The sequence below is a fragment of the Platichthys flesus genome, chromosome 18 (genome assembly GCF_949316205.1).
Source record: "Platichthys flesus chromosome 18, fPlaFle2.1, whole genome shotgun sequence".
NCBI lineage: Eukaryota > Metazoa > Chordata > Actinopteri > Pleuronectiformes > Pleuronectidae > Platichthys > Platichthys flesus.
In genome coordinates this window covers 8,040,812-8,063,904 of record NC_084962.1, presented here as the reverse complement: position 1 = coordinate 8,063,904, position 23,093 = coordinate 8,040,812, and the positions used below count along the sequence as shown (strand labels likewise).

The 23,093-nt window shown below is 44.3% G+C and overlaps 1 protein-coding gene across 2 annotated transcripts in view; it reads left to right on the top strand.

The window, feature by feature from the left end:
* The window catches only part of LOC133973546 (kelch-like protein 29), a 232,074-nt gene that overhangs the window by 152,408 nt on the left and 56,573 nt on the right, over positions 1-23,093 (top strand). For both annotated transcript variants that reach the window (XM_062411479.1, XM_062411480.1), the window contains exons 9-10: positions 167-313; positions 13,017-13,215. In XM_062411479.1, the coding sequence (XP_062267463.1) occupies positions 167-313; positions 13,017-13,215 (346 nt within the window). The remainder of the gene's footprint in view (positions 1-166; positions 314-13,016; positions 13,216-23,093) is intronic.

Genomic DNA, 23,093 nt, shown 5'->3' with positions numbered 1-23,093 from the left:
TGGTAGTGCAAATGAGCTTATGTGTGTAAAAAGGTTTTAAAATTTGTTTTGTTAATTATAAAACTTTGTCGGGACAAATTTGAATATTCGATGGGAAACACTGAATGTAGTAAATGAGACACTGCAATTGAACTGACTGGTGACTGTGTCTTCCACGACCCGTCAGGTTGCAGGACAGGAGGAGATTCTCAGTGTTTCCAAGGAGGACCTGGTGGCCTACCTGTCCAACGACAGTCTAAACACAAAGGCGGAGGAGCTGGTTTATGAGACGATCGTCCGATGGATCAAACAAGACCCCAACTCCAGATCGCAGGTAATAAAGGAGGAGTGATGAGTGTGTTTGTGGATTGTCTGAGCACACTACACTGCAGGGGAAGCATGGGATGAAAGAGTACGATAAAGCCCTTGTTACCTCTGACAGTACAGATACTGTAGGTGTTGCATCGACCCTCGCTGTCGGTCCTGAGAACTGCACAACATGAAAAACAAGAGGAGCTACTCCTCACTGTATCGTAGGTAGTGTTCATCAGCTTTGTGTTTTGGTTGCAGCCTAACGCAGCGATGGTTGATAATAATCCCAGGAGCGCTTTTCCCTCAGTATGTGCTCTATTCTTAGTTTCCCTTCATTTTTTTGTGAGAAACTGTACCTCATGGAAATAACCAATAAAAAGACACAACCCCTGTCTTCTTCTGTCCACCTCACAGGGGTTTAATTGTACTCCTGCTGACTGTTAATCATGATCTAAGGTCATATCGCCGAGAGGGGTATTGACACATGCAGCAGGTACGATTTTAAAGAAATGTGGAATCAATAAGCCTCAAGGTCGGAGCGTCCACTCCAGCCAGCATTTATGAAAAGGTAAACAGACGGGGCGCTGACGGATATCCATCTGGCGGGCGGAAGCCTCGGGTCCTCGCGATCTTTTATGGATTCAGTCACAAAACCCCATGAATTTGAAACTGACGATTTTTTAAGTATTTTATAGCTGTTTAAAAATGGAGGTGAGATTATTATCAGATAAATTAAACCAGTCCATCACTGTAAGAGTCACTCAGTCAGAGTAATGTCTTCTCATCATGCAGCAAGTGAGGGGAGCAGCCTTATATCAGCGGAATCAGGTTCGGCGCAGACCTCGGCAATCAATGTGACTTTATCGGCACCAACTTTTATGTGGTACATCCGTCAATATTAGATTTTTTCACCTCTCGGATTAAACATTTAGCGCTTATCCTTTGATTCGTGGCGCTCTGAGATTACAGTGAAATCCATCTGGCAGGTATTAAGTGTCGGACAAAGCTGAAGAACAAACTGATGAGAGCAGACGGCGACGCCGGTCAGAAATAAGATAAAGGGGTTATTCACGTAAGCCATTTTCAGACATGAACTCTGAGTTGCACAAGCGCAATTGCATCACAACTTTCTCTGGAGTTTGCAGAAGACGGGACATAACGTATAAATTCCACTGAGATCACAGCACATCAACATCAGTATCGGCCGGTATCCAACCTCTCAAATCTTGCCGTCTTCATCTGCGTTTCCCGTCTTGTATTGACTCCTCTTTTTCATCCTGACCCATTTGTATTGTCGTGTTTTTTTCACCATTGCATCTGTCGCGTGTTAGAAATGGCTTCAGTGCACCCACTGGCTCACCGTGAATCCTCTGGAGAATCTGTGTTCTCACATCATGTTTTTTACTAGAGGGGGGGCCGGCTGGAGAGCAGTGCCTGTCCCGACGCAGCTTTTAAATAAGAGAGAAACAATATAGAGGGCTTCTTTGACGTGGGTATCAATCTCTCCTCCGGACACATCCACTAAAATGGACTGTGTGGGGGGGGGGGGGGGGGGGGGAAAGCCTCCAGCCAGCTCAGTTCAGTGGACTCCCGCAATCACACACTCTAATGGAGAGGTGCAGAGGTGAGTTACTCTGATGGAGTAGAGAAAAAAAAAAAGAGAAAAAAGAAATGGAACATTTTCCCGGTTGTCTGAACAACCCGCCGCACTGGTTCCTGAGAAGAGTCACAGAGTCACCCCGTCTCCAAAGAGGGGGAGAGAGAAGGAGAAGTAGGAGGGGTGGGGAAGAGAGTCGGAGCGAGAGAGAGAAGCGGAGCGAGACTGAAAGACCCGAAATAGCCGTGGATTGATTGAGAGAAGAGAAAGCGATAACAAGAAATGAAGAAAAAGTGGACTGGAGAGAACGAGCCACTGTGTTCTAATCTGATATCCAATGGTTTGTGCTTCTGCGCAGAGGCATGACATCCAGGGAGCGGAGATGCGATTGAGCTCTCGGTCCATCTCAACTCTCCTGCCCATGTGTGACTGGGAAAAAAGAAGAAAGAAACAACTAGCAGGGCCTTGCTCCGGCAGGGCCTGGTTCCGGCAGAGAGAGCAGGAGAGGAGGAGGAGGGCAGGGAGAGGAAGGACTGCTTCCCTGATGCCACAGGAGAAGGTCATGCGATCCTAAGGGCCGACTTTACATGCATGGCCCGCCACCAGCTCATCACTCCCATGCTCCCTTGCCTCCGTCCCATCTGCCTGTTCGGAGGCAGAGAGCAGCGGAAATCACTCCCGCAGAAACTGTGACACTTTTTAATGACACGTCAGGGCAGAATGTCACAGCGCTGCTGAAGAGCTCAGGCAACACGGGGGGGGGGGGTAGCTCGAAGCCTTGAGCTAAGTTTTTATGCGTTTTCATTCGTCGGAGCGTGTGCGTTTATGTGGGTCTTTGTGCGTTTGTGTGTCTGTGCATGCGCTGTGGGTTGTAAGCTGCAGGCTACAGAGTGGAAAAGTGGCATATTGAAGGCGCTGGGTAAATAATATGCAATTTTCTCTCTCCGGTATGCTGTCACTAACATCCAATGGCACCGGGAAACGGGGCCCGGACATCGCTCAGAGACAGAGGAAGAGCACTGGAGTGTTGATAATGGTTTGCTATGAGACACAAAGTCACTGAATGAAAGACGACAGCCGTTACAGTTTCTCCCTTTTTTTTTTGATTGAGTATCATTGTAGTTGTGTGCTGCCCTGCAAGCATCTGTATACATCTGTTTCTATATTCTAGAGAAAAATGGGAAATGCCGAGGGGGATCTCTCACAGTTTTTGGTTATTTAAAAAAAGAAGAGGGGGAGATTAGACAGATAAACACATCATTCAATAATGCAGCCCTAGGATAAATGATTTATATATATACATATATAATGTACATATATTCTCTATAAACAGATAATGCTCGTGAATATGCAGATATGTTGGCAAGTGAGGAGATCTGGGGGGAGAAAGCTTCTGGATTCTAGTTTGACCGATCACAGTCCGTGTGGAGACCAAAAGAGGTGGAACATGCCTCAGCCTTTTACTTAATTACCATTTATAACAGATAGCTGTTCACAGAACTTTGCCTAAATGTTGCCTGGACCTGTTTGTTTGTTTAATATGTAGAACAATCTTGTGGATGAGTCCGACTCCAATCAGGTCGTACACCAAAAGGATAATAACTTAGACTAACAAGTTAAAAGCTGAAAGGAGAAGGGGCGATGCCTGTAGCTGTAACTACCCAAAACATTTGATGCTGCCCAAAAGGGCTCATTCGTCATCAGACAACAGCCAATGGGCTCCAAGATTGATGCAGATATAACCTCTAAACACAGAGATACTGCTGCTTTGTACATTTGAGACTAAATCACCCTCCTCCCTGGATTTTCCGCACACTGCTCCCATTAGTCACATAAACAAGGGGCAGTAAAAAGAGTTCCCTGCGTCGTGTTTCCTCTCTGAAGCTGCTGACACGGAGCGACCTGTCCTTCATTTCTCCCCGTCTTTTGTTGGGGACACCTCCCAGACACACGGCTCCAATTATAACAGGCCCCGTCTCTGCCAAATCCCTGAATAGGACCTCCATTAAGCCCTGATTTCAACAAATTTCATAAAGGATCCTATCTTGCCAGGTGACCTAACCTGACAAAAGAGGCAGATTAATTGGCTCTTTGGAAAGTGGCCACCTAATGGAACAGCTAAAACGGAGAGTTAATGGTGTATTTTCATGATAAAAAAGGCCACCGCTGCCATTAGCAAGGACCCACTGTCCACTCGTCAGAAATAACAGTGGCCTGCCCTAACATTTCCGGCTCCCAAGCCCAATTAATGCAGTTAAAGGTTTTTCTTTCATATGCTTAGGGTTTTCAAGTTATAAATTTGGGGATTGTCGTACAATTCATTTTGCTATTATGGTGATGTGATTCTTTTATTTCCCCTCCAATACTCATTAAGAAGAAGAAAATCATTTCCCAGAACAAATGATGCTATCATTATGTAGTTAGAGTGCAAAAATTATCAAAGGACCAAAAAAATGCTTTGAGGCTGTTGAGGGATATAAACTGAGTATCGCTGTCTTACTATTCATTTACCTTCAAAACCGGGAATGACCCTTTCACTTTAAATTTAGCGCTTCTCTTTTTAAGCTCCAAGTTCAAAACAGACACTTTTCCCGATCGCACGCCCCTGTAAAAAAAAAAAAGGTTAATTGTTACTTTTTTTCCTGAGATGAGGAGCGTCATTTCACAACAGTCGTCTTTGAGGAGGAAAGAGAAAGTGTTGAGTGGGGATGAATGCGACGCAGGCCACCGCCAGCATGAACTGTGACAAATACGCCGCTCTTGACGGGACACTGCCCGGCAATGGAGATTGATGCAGGGAGCAGTCTGCTTCTCTGCCTCCTTTTCACTTTGTCTCTTTCTCTCCAACACACACACACACACACACACACACTGGGACACTTTTACATCAGCGCGAGCACTACTTGTGTGTTAGAGAGTGGACGGGATCTGATGCAAGCCAGTGGGCCCAGGACCTCCGTTCTCATCTGTGTCCTTTGTCGTCCCAGAGCGCACTCAGTCCTGATGTGTGCAGCCAGTTGAACCACAGCTGCTCAACCCTGGCGGCTGCACATCCAGAGCAAGTCGAAGGCATCTCATTTCCTCCGAGCTCTCTTGAAAACACAACAGGGTTGCACGAGCGATACGGTGCATGGAGAGCAAACAAATTACACAGTCTTTTCAAAGGAAGCAATCTTCAGCTCTCCCAAGGTTCATGAGGAATCATAAAAACGTTCTTATCAAAGGGAGAAATACAGAGTTTACGACTCAGGGAGTTGATTAACAAGCCAGAAAGTTTCATGTTACAGCAAAAGGTCTTTCCTCCAAATCTATTTTTGAATAAAGAGCAAAACTACATTTTTGTGTCTTCCTCTCTGGATGAAATCACGCTGAAATAAGGCTCGGCGGAGAACACGTTGCACCTGTCAGTGGTCGCTCAGGGCAGCAGTCAGCGTCTGTCGTTCGCTCCGTCCTCCTCCATACCCCGTCCATCCGTCACTCTGGCTGATGCGCAGCCACAGTCAGGCAACCGAAAAAACACAAACAAAAAAAAACGTCTACAGCGAAGCATCTCTTGAACCCAAATGAAGTGCCATTTGTGAGAACATATTTTACTCATCCATAATCTGTTACCAGGACAAAAAAAGCAGGAGCATGTGTTTTCACACAGGAAAACCTGCGCTCGCTCGCTCAAAAAAGGACACTGAGCTGTGGTCATCTCAGCTGAGTGGGTTTGTTAGCGACGGGAGGCTAAACATGTGCACACGCCCTATTGAACACACACGTGTGAGTCAGTGGGTGAGTGAGAGAGTGTGTACGTGTGTTTTTTTGTACGTGTGGGGAGACATTCAATGCTGTGTTCTAAGCAGCAGGTCGTCCACTTTTCACACTAAAGCAGACACACACCTATCTACTCAAAGCAAAGCAAATAGATACAACAATCCATGTGTCATTTATTTGATGCCGCTGTGGCACTGAATGTCACACACACACACACACAAACACACACACACACACACACTAAGAGGCGTTAGTCTTCGTTGACAGTTGTGGAATGGGAAATGCACTGTGGACATTTGTCATCTGTGTTAGCGGATGGCGGCCTCCTGGCGGTTTCTCTGCTTCCTCTGACAGGTTTGAGAGGCTCCCAGTTAGACACATTATCCCTGCCTTCCTGCCTTTCAACCCATTCTGATCCGTGGACAACCTGCCTGAATGTGTCTGTGTGAGAGTGTGTGTAAGAATAAGAACAGGGTGATGTTTTGTCTGGCTGTGCAGCATAATTTTCCCTTGGAGTTTAGCAGTAGCGACAATCTGACCGGGGCTGCAGAGCATGTGCATCTGCTACCGCTGAGGGTGTCGACGTGGTGTGTCTGTGCACTTGGTCGAGAGAGGAAGTCACAAGGTGTTATATGGGTTGCATATCAGAGTACAAGCTGATAAACATATGGACTTGTCATTGAAAACTCCAAGGAGAACGGAAGAGGGGGAAGATCATAACCTGTTGTTGTTTTTTTTTAATGCACAATAGGCTCTGTATCTCTCCTTCTGTGCTGTAGCTTTTATGATTTGAATCCATTACGTGTTACAAGTATACACAGATCGCTTGGATGAGTGGGCGAGAAGATGAAAATGACAGGTCACACCATTCGCCTGGTGAGACGGCGGCTCGCTTTCCCAGTGCGTGCCGGTGCATGAGTGAGTGGCTGCTTGAGAGCTCGTCGGAAAGGGAGAGAAATGGGAGTCTGATGTATTCAGCCCCCCTCTCGTGTGCTGAGTGCACGCACGTCACTCATTAGCCTGGGTTTAGTGAGTATTCTCATTTACCTGGTTCATGTCACACGTAGACAAAATAACAATCTAACCCTTTTAGCAGAGCATCCATAATGGCGTGCACCAGAGTCATGCACTCCTCTCTCACGGCGCTTCCAGAGAGGATGGTAAAAGCCTCCATGCCTTCGCCTCCATCCATATTTACCAGACTTAACACCTGAGGAGGGTTTCGCTCTGTTTAAATATCACTTCTGTTACTTACCTTTCGGATTAGCTTTTCCAGATCCAGCAAAACCTGCCTTTGGCTCAGCATCAGAGACGTAAGAAATCTTGACTTATACGCATAAAGCACAAGAAAGGAGTAATATCACTTACTGAAGAAGTAAGCCTCAGTTGCATGTTGGAAATATTGTCGTAATCCCATGAGTTTATCTGCCTCAAAAAAAGGAGATTTAATCCAAACACGGGTGAAAGAATTTTGGCAGGTTGGGTTTTGATGTAAAAAGAAAGGGTGAGGCAGGAAGAGAAGATGGAAGAATGAAAGGGCTAAACCATTTAGAGTTGGTTGTATGATATTAATGTCATTGTGCAGAGTGATGATCATTTCTAGAGAAGCACATTTTCTCTGTCTCCTTAAGACCAGAAGACAATAATTACTTCACCCTTCAGAAACATTGTCAGCTGCACTTTCTGAAGAGGCTTTCAAGGATATGTCTGCTCAATGAAGCTACGCTAACTGGAGGCCAATGATGATGTGTGTCATCCTTCAACTTAACAAATATGAGGCCAAATCTCCTTTTTAAGTGTTTTATTATTATTATAAGTATTATTATTATTATTATTAAAAAAAAGTTTTGGTCTTTGCTATGTTGTGCTGGTGACATTTGCACATTATTGATGGAGTGGTATTCGACATGTGCTTTGATTTTATTAATTTGCTCCATGTCCCATCTGCTGACATGGAGGGAGCAGGGTTAATGAGTTACACTGCAGCCAGCCACCGGGGCCAATCGAGATGTTTGGACTTCACTTTTGGGAAATGTCATATTGTTATTGTTACCTAAATGCTAGCCTTGGCCTGCTTGCATGCTGATGTTCATCAGGTATATGTCGACCATGTTCACCATTGTAGTTAAGCATGTTTGCTTGCTGACCTGTATAAGTAAGCACTAAACACATAGTACAGCTGTGGCTAAAATAAATGTCATTAGTTTTGTGGGTGATCAGTTATGAACTAAATTATTTGACAAAGTGAAAATTGGACATCCTGATGCTGCTCCATGGAGTCAGTGGGTTTCATGGGTTGTTCGACTGACAGACAATCATCTTAGGCACCTCGCTGCTAGCACGGCTAACAAGCTTACCTGTTACAGCAGACTGCTTTTCAATGCCATAACCATTCAACTGATTTGTAGTATTTTCAGAGACAAATAAAGAGCCATTTAAAAACTGTGCAGAGCAAAAATGAAATTAGTCCTCCCAGAGAATACATGATTTTAGCATATTTTGCAAGCAATTTAAAAGAAAACATTGTAATTACAGTGATTAAACACCATAACAGGGATGAACCTGACCAGTTCCCCTTGTGCACCTGACCCCCACTGTATGAAGCCTGTATAACCGCTGCTGGTTGACTGAGCTACATTCAATTTACATGAAAGCATGTGATTAGATGAGGGGGTACCGCCTATAATGGCTGCACCGACTGTCCTTTTCACGTCCATGAGTGAATTCCCTGTCCTCAATGCCAGCAAATAAAATAATACAAATAAAAATAAAAGACAAAGTAGCTCAAAATCCTCCCAGAAGAAAGAAGAGGAGGATAAGGAAAGCATAACTGTCTCCAGCAGTATCAGAGCGACAAGCAAATGTTCTTGGTTTTTCTGTTAAAAACACTTTATTTCAAAAGATAAAGCACGAACCCTGAGTAAAGCATATCTGCAATCATTTCCGCTTGAGTTGTTTCAATGGCTGGCACGAAGCGAGACTTTTTTTTCTGTGGGGCCCGATACTTTGGATTTGAATATTAGCAGTGTGTATGCTACTCTCCCTCATTTCCATGCCGATGTATGCGTGTGTGGGAGGAAGAGCGAGGAGCACGAATGGAGGCGGAGAGAGAGAGAGACAGAGAGACAGAGAGAGACAGAAAGTGATAAAGAAGTGGGAGAGATAGTGAGTGAGTTAGAACTAGAGAGGAAGAGTATTTTTTATTTTTTTCAGAAATAAAGGCATGGAGGGAGAGAAATGAGGGAGGAAAAGAGCCAGGAATTAACCCACCACACACACACATGCACACACACATGCAGTCATGCACACACACACACACACACACACACACACACAAACACACACATACGCACACAAGCACACACACACACACACTCCATGCTTGTTTATTTAATCAAAGGTCAGCCTCAGTGATTTGACATTTGTCTTAATCTTCTCAACAAGATTTACAGTCAAATCAGCCTTTGGGCCAAAGACACCGGACCAGATTAACAACAAATATGACCACAAACAACACGTGATAACAGCGCAACACAGTCACGCTACAGACCTCCCTGCAGCAGCGTGTCCATCTGTCTCTCTCTGTATTCACCATGTGCAAATATGTGCATATGTGTGGGTGTGTTTGAGGTGTTCTCACTCTATGTGGTAGGAGTCCTTACCTTCCAAAAAAGTACCTCCAGACCAGATGCTGCGTCTTTGAGGGAGTTTTACTGCCATTTTCAAAGATGTTTGGCAAGTGAAGACAGGACACAGATGTGGGTCTGTGTGCAGCTGAGGTTTGCAGATGGTACATATGCTTTTGTTTTTCATCTTAAGGTAAAGGAAAATTAACTTGGGGTGTGTGCGTGTGTGTGTGTGTGTGTGTGTGTGTGTGTGTTAGTAAGTGTATGTGTGTGATCGCACATAGGACATTTCGGTAAAGTGAGGACATTTTGGCCGGTCCTCACCTTCTCAGATGCCTTTTAACGTGTAAAGACTTGCATTAGAGTAATGCGCTAGGGACTGCATTATGCCAACGAGTGTCCTCACAATGATAGAAGTGCTCAGATGATCAGATGTGTGTTTGTGTGAGAACAAGCACTGATGGATGTGGGTGTAGTTCTCACTGTGTGCCAAGACAATACTGCTAATGAGAACATGTGTGTGGAGCTCTAACGCAGCTGCTTCCGTACATCATGTCCTGAACTCTTGACCTGTTTGACTGGTTGTGCTCAGAGTTCACCTACTCTTTGAGTTCTGAAGAAAGCTTGCAGTGTTTCCCACATTATTGGATTCTATTTGTAGGAGAAGGTGACTGGCTTCTTACTTCTAAACAAAATAAATAGCCTGACAATGTGTACAGCTTCATTGCATCACGCTGTGTGGAAGAAATAATGTGTTGGGGTTGGGCTGTTGCGGTTTGATAAGCTTACTGATTGCAGTGTGTCAGTGCCTCATATAGGGTCAGTCAAGAGACATACAGGGATAGTGAAAACTTTATGGATTTATTTAAGGTCCTGAAGAGTGAAATCAATGTGCAACTCTGCAGTGAAATAAGATTTATCCCATTTTAATAGTATAAAAAAGTAGAAAGTCAATATGTGGCTGCAAATGTTAATTTGTGGTGGGCCACACACACGCACCCACACACACAAACACACACACACACAGATATCTTTCCCAGGATGCACTGCACATGAGGCAGGGAAACTCTTAATTGGTGATGCAAAGTTTAACTGGCACACATTGACAGTGGCAGGTATTCAGAGTCTCCAGCCGTCCTGAGCTGCATGTAACATACATGCAAACTCCCAAAGAAACATCTATGTGTAGGGCCCTTCTCTTGAATGCCAACTGTTGAGAGAAGGAGAAAGTTTTCATTTTGAACGTTACAGTGGCTGTTTGAGCACAATTATTTCTACCATGGCACTGAGCTCACCTCCTGGCTGAAACTGCCGCATATGCAGTTTTAATTTAGCTCTGAGGGTCAGGACGGTCAGTGGTAGACCTATTTCAGGTGACCCGCAAATCTCATGAGCCAAAATCAAACTTAAAATGCAGTAAAGTGGAGTCCTTAAGTCGGATCTGCTTTTTAATATTAATAACACGTCATAAGATCCAAGGAGGTGAGGTCGAGGCAAAACCTGAGGAAGTTTAGGTTGTAATAGAAAAGCAAAGCAGGAAGCCTGAAGCCTAAGTCACCTCAGTTTGTGTGTGACATGACTCAGTGATTACTGGGTCAAATCTCGCACTATAGGGGAACTTTAATTGGAGGCAGTAGCTTATCCTGAGCTAGTGATTCTTCCCTTAAGAATATCTCTGTATGCTTAGCAGCTTGTTTTGCTCTCACCTTCTCACTGCGTTTGAGCTGAGGCGCTGGGAGCGACCGTCACTGTTTATGTGGGTATTGAGCTGTTTGTTTGATAAACTGTTGGGTAAGCTGTGTGCGCTCGGGAAAGAGAGGGGCGAGCGTTTGGCTCCGAGCTTGCTCGCTGAGAGGAAATGTCCTCAGCAGATTCCTTTGACTGGCGCAGAACCGTCACATCCTCTCTGCCGTCCTCTCTTCAGTCCACTTCAGTTCAGTTAGCTTGTCTTTTCAATTCCCTTGTCCCGCTACCACTCTCCTATTCCTGTGTCCTCCCCTCTCTGCTGTCCCTTTCCCCTCTTGTCCTCCTCTCTGTCCCTCTCCTGTTATCTTCTGCTGTCTTATGTCCTCCTTTCTGGTCCGATGCGCCCGGGACACCGGCGGCAAACAAATGGGACACACGCCAGAGGAGGAAACAAGGCCTCAGGTGGGAGAGGGAGATGCTTAGGCAGAGTGTCAGCTTATCATTTGTTCTCCCCCTGAATAATGGTTTCTGCGAGTGTGTTGTTCTGTCGCTCTCCCGCTCGTGGCTCGGTCACTCTGCTCTGAGCCGAGAGAGGTCATCGGGGGTCGGTCTGCGTCCAGCTCCCTGTCGCTCCGTCCGCACTTGTTCGCAGCTTTTATTGTCGACACAGATGAGACGCCCATGGGGGTTAGAGACCAGCACACGTACACATGTACACAGAGAGAGCAGGAGGAGCTACAGAGAAAAGTTGCCATGGGAACAGGCTGTCCTGTGTCTGAACACCTTTATGATATAGCATATATAAATTGTAAATGTATGCACACCCAGTGGTGGAACAAACAAGCACACACACAAACACTCAATTCAATTCAATTTTGTTTGTATAGTACCAAATTTCAACAAAAATCAATTTTACAAAGTAAGGTGGAGACGTTTATAATATATATAATATATATATATACACACACACACACACATTGTATGGTGCTATGGTCAAAGACTTTTTTTATTATCAGGTTCCTCACTCTTGAAGCTCTCTCAAAAGAAAAGGTGCCAATTTAAAGCTACAATCGGGTCAAAATGTGTCTTATTTTTGTTCAATGTTCAAATCTGTAGCAGGTAGTGTCTCCGGGCTAGAAAGCGTAACATGAACCATTATATTAACAGAAGTCCAGTCTCGATCTAGCTGCTGCAGACAAATAGCACCACGAAATGATCAGAAGCAGAAGGTGCAAGTGGTGAGATATTCCCTGACGTTTTATTTTGGCTCTAGCAAAATGCACATATAAAGTGGGATGGTGAGCAGATCCTGCTGAAAGACATTTGCCAAATTTTACATCTGTTATCTCTTTATCCCCAAAGTTCAACACCTCCATTGAAGAATTTGAAGGTTCTCAAGTTCCTTTCACTTTGTATTTGAAATGTAATGAAATGAGTAAATACACAGATAAAGGGGCACACATGATAAAAGCTTATTTGCGTTTTGAAGGGTGTTTTTCTCGTTTGTCTTGCTTTGCCAGGGCATCTTCTCCTGCACGAGTACAGAAATAGAACGCTAACACGTGCAGGGTGCTGAACTGCAGCTTTGAGGGCCTGACACTGACAGTAACTGATCTAAGGGTCTCACTGCAAATAGGTCTTCACACTCTAACAGCCCCATGCTTTTATAAAATATCACATGAGATATTACATGAGCAGGTTTCCCTATCGTCTTTAAAAAAAGGGTTATTTGGGTACAGGAAAAAAAAATCCTTTAATGAGATTGGGAGTTAATCCAGCTGTTCTTTGAGGAAGATGTTAGTGTCTTTGTGCACTGACTCTGATCCAGTGTGTTTTTATCTGCTATTTGCTTAATGCTGTTCATGTCAAATCTCTTTGATCATTGCTGGCACATTCACTCAGTCTAAACTAGTTTAGACGTTAGCAGACGCTGTTTTATTAGTGGTTGCTTTTGTGTTCTTTTTATTTTCTCCACACTCGCTGATTGCTGCCTGCAACATCCAACTGGCCTTTTTTTTCTAAAACGTGAATTTCCGTCTCTCTGTTGGTCTCCTCAGCATTTATCAGAGCTGCTGGCGGTGGTGCGTCTTCCCTTCATCCACCCGTCCTACCTGCTGAACGTGGTGGACAACGAGGAGCTGATCAAGTCGACGGAGGCGTGTCGCGATCTGGTCAACGAGGCCAAGCGCTACCACATGCTGCCCCACGCGCGGCAAGAGATGCAGACGCCCAGGACCCGGCCCAGACTTTCCGCTGGTAAACACACACTCCTCACATGTATATGCAAAGATGAACTGAATCATCTAAAGCCTGGGTGACAGTAGAAGAAGATAGGTTCATGATCTGCCATCTACTGGTGTAATTGATTCAGAACACTTATTGGAGCTCTTCTCATAACAACATGGCGGCAAGTCAGTTCTTTGAAATGGGCTTTTCTATCTTGGGCCTGTCTCGTCTCGCGGTTACATTTTTAGTCACGCCATGACACCAGACTCCAAACACAATCTGCCAAACGCCGTGAGAATGAACACATCATAAAACATCTCAATAAATCATAAGACATGTCGAATTGAAATACAAGTGAACACAGAAGGATACTCAGCCAGACGTGAAACGGAAGGACATTTACTGATTAAATGAACACCTTGCTGGACGCTTGGTGTGTGAACAAAATTCTTGAAAAGTCCCTTGAAATTCTTATAGAGTGGACTTTAAAGACCACTCAATAAGTCTTTAAAGTCCATTTGCCATCCTCGCAACCTTCAGACGTGAAAATAATGTAAATGAATGAAAGTAGCAGATCCTCATGGCACATCGTTCCACAACAACTTTAGTTCCAAACAAGAAATGTACAATATGGGTAAGTAACGCACGTGTAATAACACTTTAGTAATTAAATGTATCATTTTAATCTTTCATCAAATTAATCATGAATCTATTTAAATGTTTATTGCGTAGAATTATGATGTAGCTCGATAATCATGTGTCAATGTATCGTGACAATTTATGTAACCTAACGAATGCGCTTCCAAAAGCAACCATCCACTATTCATAATATTAGAGGTTACTTGCCGTTGCAGTGTATTCATTTGTGGCCACAGCTGGAAAGCCCTGGCTTTTTCCACACAATGGGTAGAGGGTAGTATTTCCAGATGACCATTTTTTACTTTCCACTGTCAAACCACTGTTCTTCTGAGGCCGAGCCTGACAGAGGCTACCACCAAAGCTGAAAGTCGGCAAGCAGAACATTGGCTTCCTGTGGTTTCTGTGTGCTCCCAAGTTCTTTTACAGCGAACATGTTAACATCTCCCGTCACAACTTCTGAACGCCAGCGAAGGCAGGGTCGGGTCTCTCCTCGCTTCCTGAGCAACCCAGCCAACCGGCCTCTGTCCAACTACCGCCGATGCCCAAGCCATGGAAGACCCGTGTTTGTTTACATCGTTAAAATCAAAGAATCATTCATGGAAATTGGAAGGCGCCTGCAAATTGCTTTTGGCTGCTGGATTCCCCCCCCCCCCCCCCCCCCCTCCTCAGGTTGGCTAGGGACCTTGTCTCCCCCCCCCCCCCCCCCCCCCGTAAAGAGTCGCCTAATTGCAGCGTCTGCCCGGCGTTATGAGCCTCGCACACCAGCACACCTCACCATTCAGCACGGGTAATTTTCTGCTTGGTAGAATAAAGATAATTGCCTAACAAATGGCACTTTATGCGGAGGTCAGTTTACCGGCCGGCTCTCGTTGTCAATCCAATGTGTGTGTTTGTGAGTCAACAAACGCTGGGGGAATTGCGTTACGTTAATATTTTTCTATTCTTAATTGCCTTTAATGCAGTCGCACGGGGGTTTATAACGAGTCGTTTGCCTCTCGAGAGGAGACATTTGTGGCTTTACATGCGCTCAGCGTTGTCCCATTACTCATCCTCCATCCAGTGGTTTCTCTTTGTTCTCAGCAGTTTTCTCCAAGCGCTTTCTGCCAGGGCCCATTTCATAGTGTTTGGTATGTGCATATCATATACGTCCTACAGCCCCATTACGCAGGCTGAAGTGAGTATTGATTCACAGCAGCTTTTGGCTCTGTACAACAGAATTATATAAATGCATAAACGCTGCCGGGATGAATACATTCATGATGCATTATACCCCGATGGCTTAGGGAATGAGAAATATATGTAAGTTTTGAACTCCTGCAGCTGAAGTTGTTATTAAGACTGGCAAAGTGTGCTGAGGGTTTTTTATCAGAGTGTTTGTGTGTCTATTTCATGAGGTGGAAAAATGTGCGTGTGCTGATTCTTTGTTCGGATAAATAAGAACCTACTTCGACATTTTGTTTCGTTGTGTGTATTCCTGAAGGCCTGAGCATGTTTTTTTTTTTTGTTTTTTTTTCATGCCTGAGCATGCATCTGTGTGTCGGCAGTCGTAATTGTTTGTGTGCATGCATGTGTTGCTCAGCCATCTGCTGCATTGGACAGGATGGGCTCAGCACAGCGGGGGGGCACCGTCACTGGGACTGCAGGCTAGACGTCGGGGACTGGCACGTGGACATGCAGGACAGAGAGGAAGATTCAATGAAAGCTGGTAGGAGGGCTCGAGGCCGCTGAACAATGTGGCTGCCGTGCAAAGGACAAAAAAGGGACGGGACGTGGGAGAACAAGAGGAGAGGTCGGGACGTGGTCAGAGGGAGCGAGGCGGAGAGGGAGCCGCAGGGATCGGGGATGAAATTTGAAGGGCAGACGTTTTGATTGAGTTTATTCCTGGCGCTTGTGTCTACTTGTGTAAGCAGTAAGCGAGCGTGTGGGCGTGCGTGTTATGCGTGTGTATGTTAAATGTGCGCAAGCAGATGGGTCCCCACCTGAGCTCGGTTGATAAGTCTGTCAGGCGGAAAAAAAGAAAGGAAAACTGCCATCCGTGAAGCACTTCTTGCTGAGCACAGTCAATCTGTGAACTTGTGAGTCGCGTGCATATGTGAATGTATTATATTGGGAGTGTTTGTGCTCTTGCAGTGTGTGTGTGTGTGTGTGTGGACACACACACTGCCGTTCTGTCTTCTAAAGAAGTTATTTTTGTGAGACAGAATTTGAATTAACACTCCTTCAATTTTCGAATTAAATCTTTTAGACCAATAATAGAAGTTAAAGTATATAAATATATATTAATACTTGAACATTGAAGCCAGTATCAGTGTTTGGAATAGCAGTCGTTTAAAGAGCAACTTGCATGTTGTAGATAGCAGTTAATCAGTGTGTTGGGAAATTCTAAGAAATATGTTCAGATTTGTTTGTTCACATTAATAATATTAATAATAAAAACTACAATGAAAATTGTGAGAGCGCAAACCTCCGCCAAAGTCCCAGCAGTCCCCTTTAGTTCAATCAAGCTTCACCAAATTACACACGCTCATAGTTATCAGTTCCCTAAATATGCCTTTTCATCTTAATCCATGAATTATTCCCTGGGAAGTTGTGAACATTTTTAGAAGCGCCTGTAAGAAATGTTGGAGACAGAGAAAAAAACGAATTCCTGGATGTCCTTCTACCAAAGTTTGTGTAAATCTGCTCGGTTGTTGCTGTGTAATCTTACTAAGGATAGGACCATAGGTTAGTATAGACCTATAGGGTAGAGTATATTGCCGTAGGAAGTCAGCCACACAGAACCATGCTCAGAGCCCCCCCCTCCCCTCGTCTTCAGGCTTTGTCAGAGCTGCGCCACGAGTCAAGGCTGCTGGGTATTCTCTTCTTCATATTGGAGACAATTGAATCTTTTCGAGTAACTTTACTCGAGAAAGAAAAAAACACGTATTTTGTTGTCAAACTGTTCCTTTGAAGAGAACTGTGCATAGCATTTGGAAAAGTAAAGTTGTCAGTTCTTTCATACCAGTGGCACTGTGTGTAGATCCCCCTATCTCTGAACATTCAACAAATAGAACAAGGACAACATATGCTGTGGGTGGCCATTCATGCACTGTACATACATATATATATATGTTTATGTGTGTGGGTGTGTCTGTATTTATTCCTACAGTGTGTGAGTGTGTTGTGATATAACAAAAAACGCTGTATATTGAAGCACTGTATTGTGCTTGGATGAGTGAATGTGACTGGTGCTGTGAAGGGCTTTCAGTGGTTGCTAACACAATAAAGCTCTCCATTAAAATACAGTGTGTTTACATATTTGTGATGCGCTGAAATAGGCAGTGACACATTATTTTGTAAAGTCGTTACAGCAAGTGGGCAATTTACTCATCCAGCAGACCCAAAGCAACAGTAGCATTAATTTAAGTCAACTGACTAATATACTGTGTTTCTAATATTGACTCTGCTTTTATCTCTGTTTAGTTTTCGCCAGCTCCTGAGGGAAATATCTGTTGGTTTTCACCCGCTGAACGTTCCACTGTGTTACCATCCAGTCGTAAACTTTGTCTGGCTGCCTATTGGTGCTGGGCAGGTAGCAGTGCAGTGGGTGTCGAGAGTTTGTTTATGCAGGGAACTGTTCCCTGCTGCTGCTGCTGCTGCTGGAGGAAAACAATCCTGCTGATAGAGAAGTGGGAGTGAATTTAAAACAGTGAAGTTATGGGATGTAAAACCAATCCAATTAGTTAGAAATATAATGCGGTAAGTCTCCGTAGAGCTGCAAGTGCAGAGTCGCTAATCACGGATTCTTTACTATAGTGACACCTTTTACATTACATCAAATTATATGTGGTCCTTTTATCCATTTTTAAATAATGACCAAAGCCGCTTTAAATATTTTATAATGACAGTTTAAAAACCAGGTGAATCGTTGACAGTAGTTTGAAATGTGTTGGGAAAATCTCTCCCATTCTTTATTTACCAGTGTCATGTTGTTGTTATTCATCTTAAATCTGTGGTATCACATAAAGGATAAGAAAGCTCTGAATATGAATATTAATGGCCTATGAATATACACCCTGCGATGTGTTCAGGAACGGCTTCGACATGTTTTTATCCAACGTAAAAGACTGATGCTTAATGAGCCATCGCTGCATTAGCTGTAAGCCCTAAAAGCAGCTTTTCTATTAGAGCTGAATATAGAAGCGTTTTCCACAGACCCGTTAACTGTCTTGTTTGCTCAGGTTTTTCCTCAAATTGAATCCTGCTGTGCTGCATTGTTTTAACTCGGTTCTTTTCCTTAAATGCCTGTTTTTTATTGAATGTTAATTTTTTATAGCACAAGCTCTTGAAGGTTCTGCCCTATGTAGCCAGCATCAAATTTCCCCCGTGCACTGCCGCTGGACAACATTTGTCCACAGCTGTTTTCCTCTCAGAATTACGACGAGGCAACGGTCGTAAAGTCTAACCACCGAGACATAAAGTTTATTTTTGCGTCGCCCCGCTGACTGGAAATGAGACAGTTCACTTTCGCACTTTGCACCTACTTTGCATTGTGGAGCGTTTAACTCAGTGAGTGGTGTTCACATTAATTATTATTAGATTGGTAATTAAGGGGCCCGAAAAGATATTCAGCATAGAAATTGCTTTGTGTAATCCTCAAACTTAAACATCATTTCAGATTTAAAGAATGCTTTGTACGCTTGGGTTTTTAATTTGCGTCAGAGTGTGTGTTCAGTGGAGTGTGGCTCGGCCTCCTATTTTCTAACACAACCTAGAAATGGTCAGTGTTTATTTGAGCCTTTTCAAGTCTTGATGACCACTTGAAACACCTCACCGTAGTTCCACCCATTCATCCATTCATAATGTGCATCTATGTGCAGCACTTTCTCCATCATACACCACTAATACCCCTGAGTGAGCACAGCAGTCTGCATTTTAGGGTTCAGTATCTTGCCCAAAGGCACTTAGGCATGCTGAATGGGGGAAATGGGGATCGAACTGCCAACCCAGCAACCCTGAATCAAAGAGGACATGGATGATGACTGATTTTGGGTCTGAACCTGACACAAGTCCAATGTTTTCCCCGATTACGATCAATGAATCAAATTTTATTTGTATGGCCCGTTATCACAAATCACAAGTTCTCTCATAGCACTTAACATGATGCAACATCCTCTGCCATCAACCCTTGACTAGAGTGAGGAATAAACAACTTAAAAACACATTTAACATTACAAACCTGAAAAATTATCCACACTATAGATGGCAATATTGCTTGTATTTGTGTTGATTCTATATATATTTCCATCCTCAGTGTTCTGCTGCAGTAGTGAACTCCTGAGGGCGGCAGCGAGGATGAAGCTGTTGTCTTGCTAACAGCCTCGTGACTTTTGCCCAGAGAGGAGTCTTGGGTGAAGTGAAAACGATGAGTGCCTCATAGTGAATCCACTGTATTCTGCGTACTGTATGTGTATCCAGTAGCTGCTAATTGGTTAATTAGAGTGTGGATGTGCATCTGATTAGATGTCATTAGACTTTCCAGGGGATCGGGGGGGGGGGGACAGCCACCAGGTGCTGGGCTTTTCCTCACAAACCTTCTTTTTTTTGTGTGAATACAAATGACGTGCTCTGGTTTCAGTGATGTTTCCATCCTCAAAAGTTTTCTTCTTGTACGTGCAGTGGCGAACCTTTGGGTCATGCTCCCGTTTCCCCGTCTCTACATGTGTCGCTGAGCTCAGCTCAGGAGCGGGAGGAGAGCACCAGGGCAAACTGTTAACTCAACCCAGCCAAGTGGAATAGCACTCAGACAAATGAGCTGTAATGACTAGGAGACACAGGGGTCCAGCTCAGCTCACACTGTTTCTCTGTCTCGCTTGCATACGTGCGTGCGCACACACAGACACACACAGACAGACAGACACACACGCTGTTAAACCTTTAAGTACACACACTGTGGAAAGGAATCCTTAAACAGTGGCTGCACTCTTTCCGAGTCTGTCTCTGTCTCTCTCCGTCTACTTCATCATCTGTAATCAAGTAATCATGAGTCTAAAGGCGGAAACGCAGCAGCAGCATTAAGGGCCACTGAGAGGAGACGTTGAGGATGCAGCAGGTTCAAGCCCGCGTTTAACATGAGTGCAGCACACAATTCTGGGCCCTATACATCAGCAGTCTCTGGAGTCTCTGTGGGCCCCCTTCCTCTCTTGGGCCACATCCACACCACCACATCAACTCTGATACACACACCCATAGCGTCGAGTTTTAGAGCCCCTGAAATGTAGGGGTGTGGAAATGCTGCTGATCCAGTTGGGGCTGCGTTTTAGTATGGGTCCTTTTCGTCTCGTCAGGCTCCCATGACCCCCAGTCCAGAAGAAAAGAGCTGCTGTGCAATTACATGTGGAGGACACCAGACTTTAGTAAAACACGGGAAAATACATATCGTGTTATGCATACTATGAATCTGTAGTGTTTCTTATAGTATAGTCACTAATGCACCTTTAAATAAATACTAACAGAGTAATGTGTGACGTGTGTGTGTGGGTCTTCACAGTTGGAACTCTGACCACATTTAAACCCTCTTAGTTCCACAGTAGCTTACATATACTGTGCAATACTCTCACTGTGGCTCAATGAAGATCAATTGGAGAATCAAGAACCTTATTTTCTTCATTAAGTATTTATCATTCCCAAGAAACAAGACAATACTACACAAAAAACATCTTAGTTGTCCAACCCCTACATTAAGACATTTTTGCTTTACTGCATAATAAACGACAACTGAAGAAAACTTCACTGGAGTCGTGTTTTATTTAGAAACAAAAATAATCAGACTTCCAGTAAGCACTGGCTTTTTACTCTCTCTAAGGAGCCAAGACCAGTAGTCTAGAGGTTCAAAAGCATATAGGCCTAAAAGCTAAATTATTCAATCGTCAGAAAGATGTAAAAAAAACAACAGCAATGTGTTGTGTTTACTGAGAAAATGGTTATAATGAGTCGTTTGTAACCAGAATGGCACTCTGTAGAACACACAAGGCCCAACAGTCCTTAAATTCAATCATGCCTTATAGTAAAGCCGACAAACGATGCAATCATGAAATCATAATCTCCGCTGCAGAAGAATTATAGTTTTTTATTGTGCTGTTCTCTGAATATTGGGTGAAAAGGAACCTGTCACTGCTCTCAGGGCTGTTTCTCAAACTGAGGGCCAAGTGTTTCATGATGTAAAGCTCTGTTAGGTTATGTTAATAAATGTGCCATATGACATTGTAGCTGTGTTGCTATTTAATTTATGTTAAGTATCAATATGCTCCAAGCTAAAATCCTACTTTGCTAATCTTCATACAAAGTTCAGTCTCATCTGATTTATTCAGTCAATTTTAATTTACAAAACAAACTTCTCACTCCGGGCTTGAGGGCCCTCTCCCATTGGGGCCCAGGGTTTTCCTTCCTCTGAAACGCCCCTGCAAGCGCGTTCATTCCTCAAACACGAATTTGCATTAATGGAATAATCAGTTGGAAGCTCCCCCAAAAAAAATATTTCATTTATTTTCTTGACCCCAGACCAGAACCTTGGTGTGTGCAGCAGCAGGGTTTGAGTTGCTCCCTGAATTCCTCTGGAAATGTTGATATCGAGTTTTATTGACCGTTTTACATTCCGGCAGCAGAAGGACAGCCAAAGCAAAACACTGCGCTGGTTGTACGGTGGTTTTTTTAAATGGCCGGAATTTATTTTAACAGCCCACACAATAGCTTGGCTTGCATCACCCCTCGGCATGGAGATAATAAAGCCGGGGCTGTTCTGCAAGGTCTGAGGCCCCTGAGGCGCGACGTTCATCTACACGTTCACACCTCCGCCGGCCAGCGGTTCCTTGGAGAGTGGCCGCAGCGCAAAGAGAAGGACCACACGTTTTACACTTTGTGAGCAGCATAAATGCTCATCAGATGAATTTCCTCTCAAGTCTGACTCCCACTGCTTCTGACCCGGCCCTGATTAACACCGTCCTCCCGATCGCCCCGACGTTTTCTCAACTGTTCCCTGGTCAGCGCTGACAGACGCTATTTTTCATGCAATAATTGATTTATTTGTCGTCTTTTCTCTCCGGTTGCACATCCCCAAGTTAACCATTAAGTGAGGTGATGGCGACGGGGGAGGCTGTCAGCAGGTTGCAGAGACGTTTCCAAGCTTTGTCTTTCTTATGTCAGGATTACGGTTGATTACTGTCCTACTCTGTGTAACTATTCAGCCTGGTTTGTCTTTTTAGAGCCAATGCAGCGTGAGATTACTCCGTTTCACCTCTCCAGCTGGAAGAGCGGGATGCGGGGAGAATGTGCCAGAAATGTCTTAATCGATCAGAGTGAAGTGCCCTTCAGCGGAGCCTCTTCCGATTTTATTTCTGGAGTCTGAGATTGTATTCGAGGAAAGAAACGGAGCGAGTGAACCGCACAGAGAGAGAAAGTTGGATGCAGCTAGTCACCGGAGAATTGAAGTATGCGTCTCTGATATTCGCGGGGGCTTATCAGTAAAAAAATCTCGAGCAAACACATCTATCTCGGCTCATAAATGTAACATGAAGGCAGTAAATCCAGATTAGATAACCTTTGGCTCTAGATGTCTGCAGGAGCTGTAGCCAAAATTCAGTTTCTGTCCTTTTTGACCTTTTGACTGGTGACCACTGTCAGGTTGAGTTATCCAAAAGGAGGAGGAGGAGGAGAGGTGTGGGAGGATGCGGGTGAACAATCGCTCCGGCTGTTGCCAGAAAATTTGACTCATTCTCTGCCGAAGCGAGCAGCATTCACAGGAACACGGATCAGCCTAAGCATCTCTCATAGCACATCTGGCACTTTGACCTGCTATACCTGCTGCAAGGCTGCAAAGCTATTCCTCATCCAATATTCAGCAGACAGACTGAACCTGGTTAGAGCTTTATCACCGCGTCTGCTGATGGTGCAGATCCGTTGTTCAGACTGCGTGTGCATGGGCGCCCGTATCCATCAAATCACAATGTATGAGATTCAAATCTTGCAAAAAGTTGGAAGGTTCAACAAAATTGCGAGAAAACGTTTCCTCAGACTCCACCAGTTGGGTCTAGATGTGCTGATACTGCAGTTTATTTATTTTTTTCACCCCCAGATTTTGTCCCTTAAATTTGTGTCAACGCTCCAACACAAGATATGGAGGGGGAAATGAAATTCCATGTGCACTGCTCACAGCATTGAATATTACATTAGAAAAAGTCAACTGCAACATCTCTTTCCGGTGACAGTGTCCCTGTACCTGTGGAAACTCCACA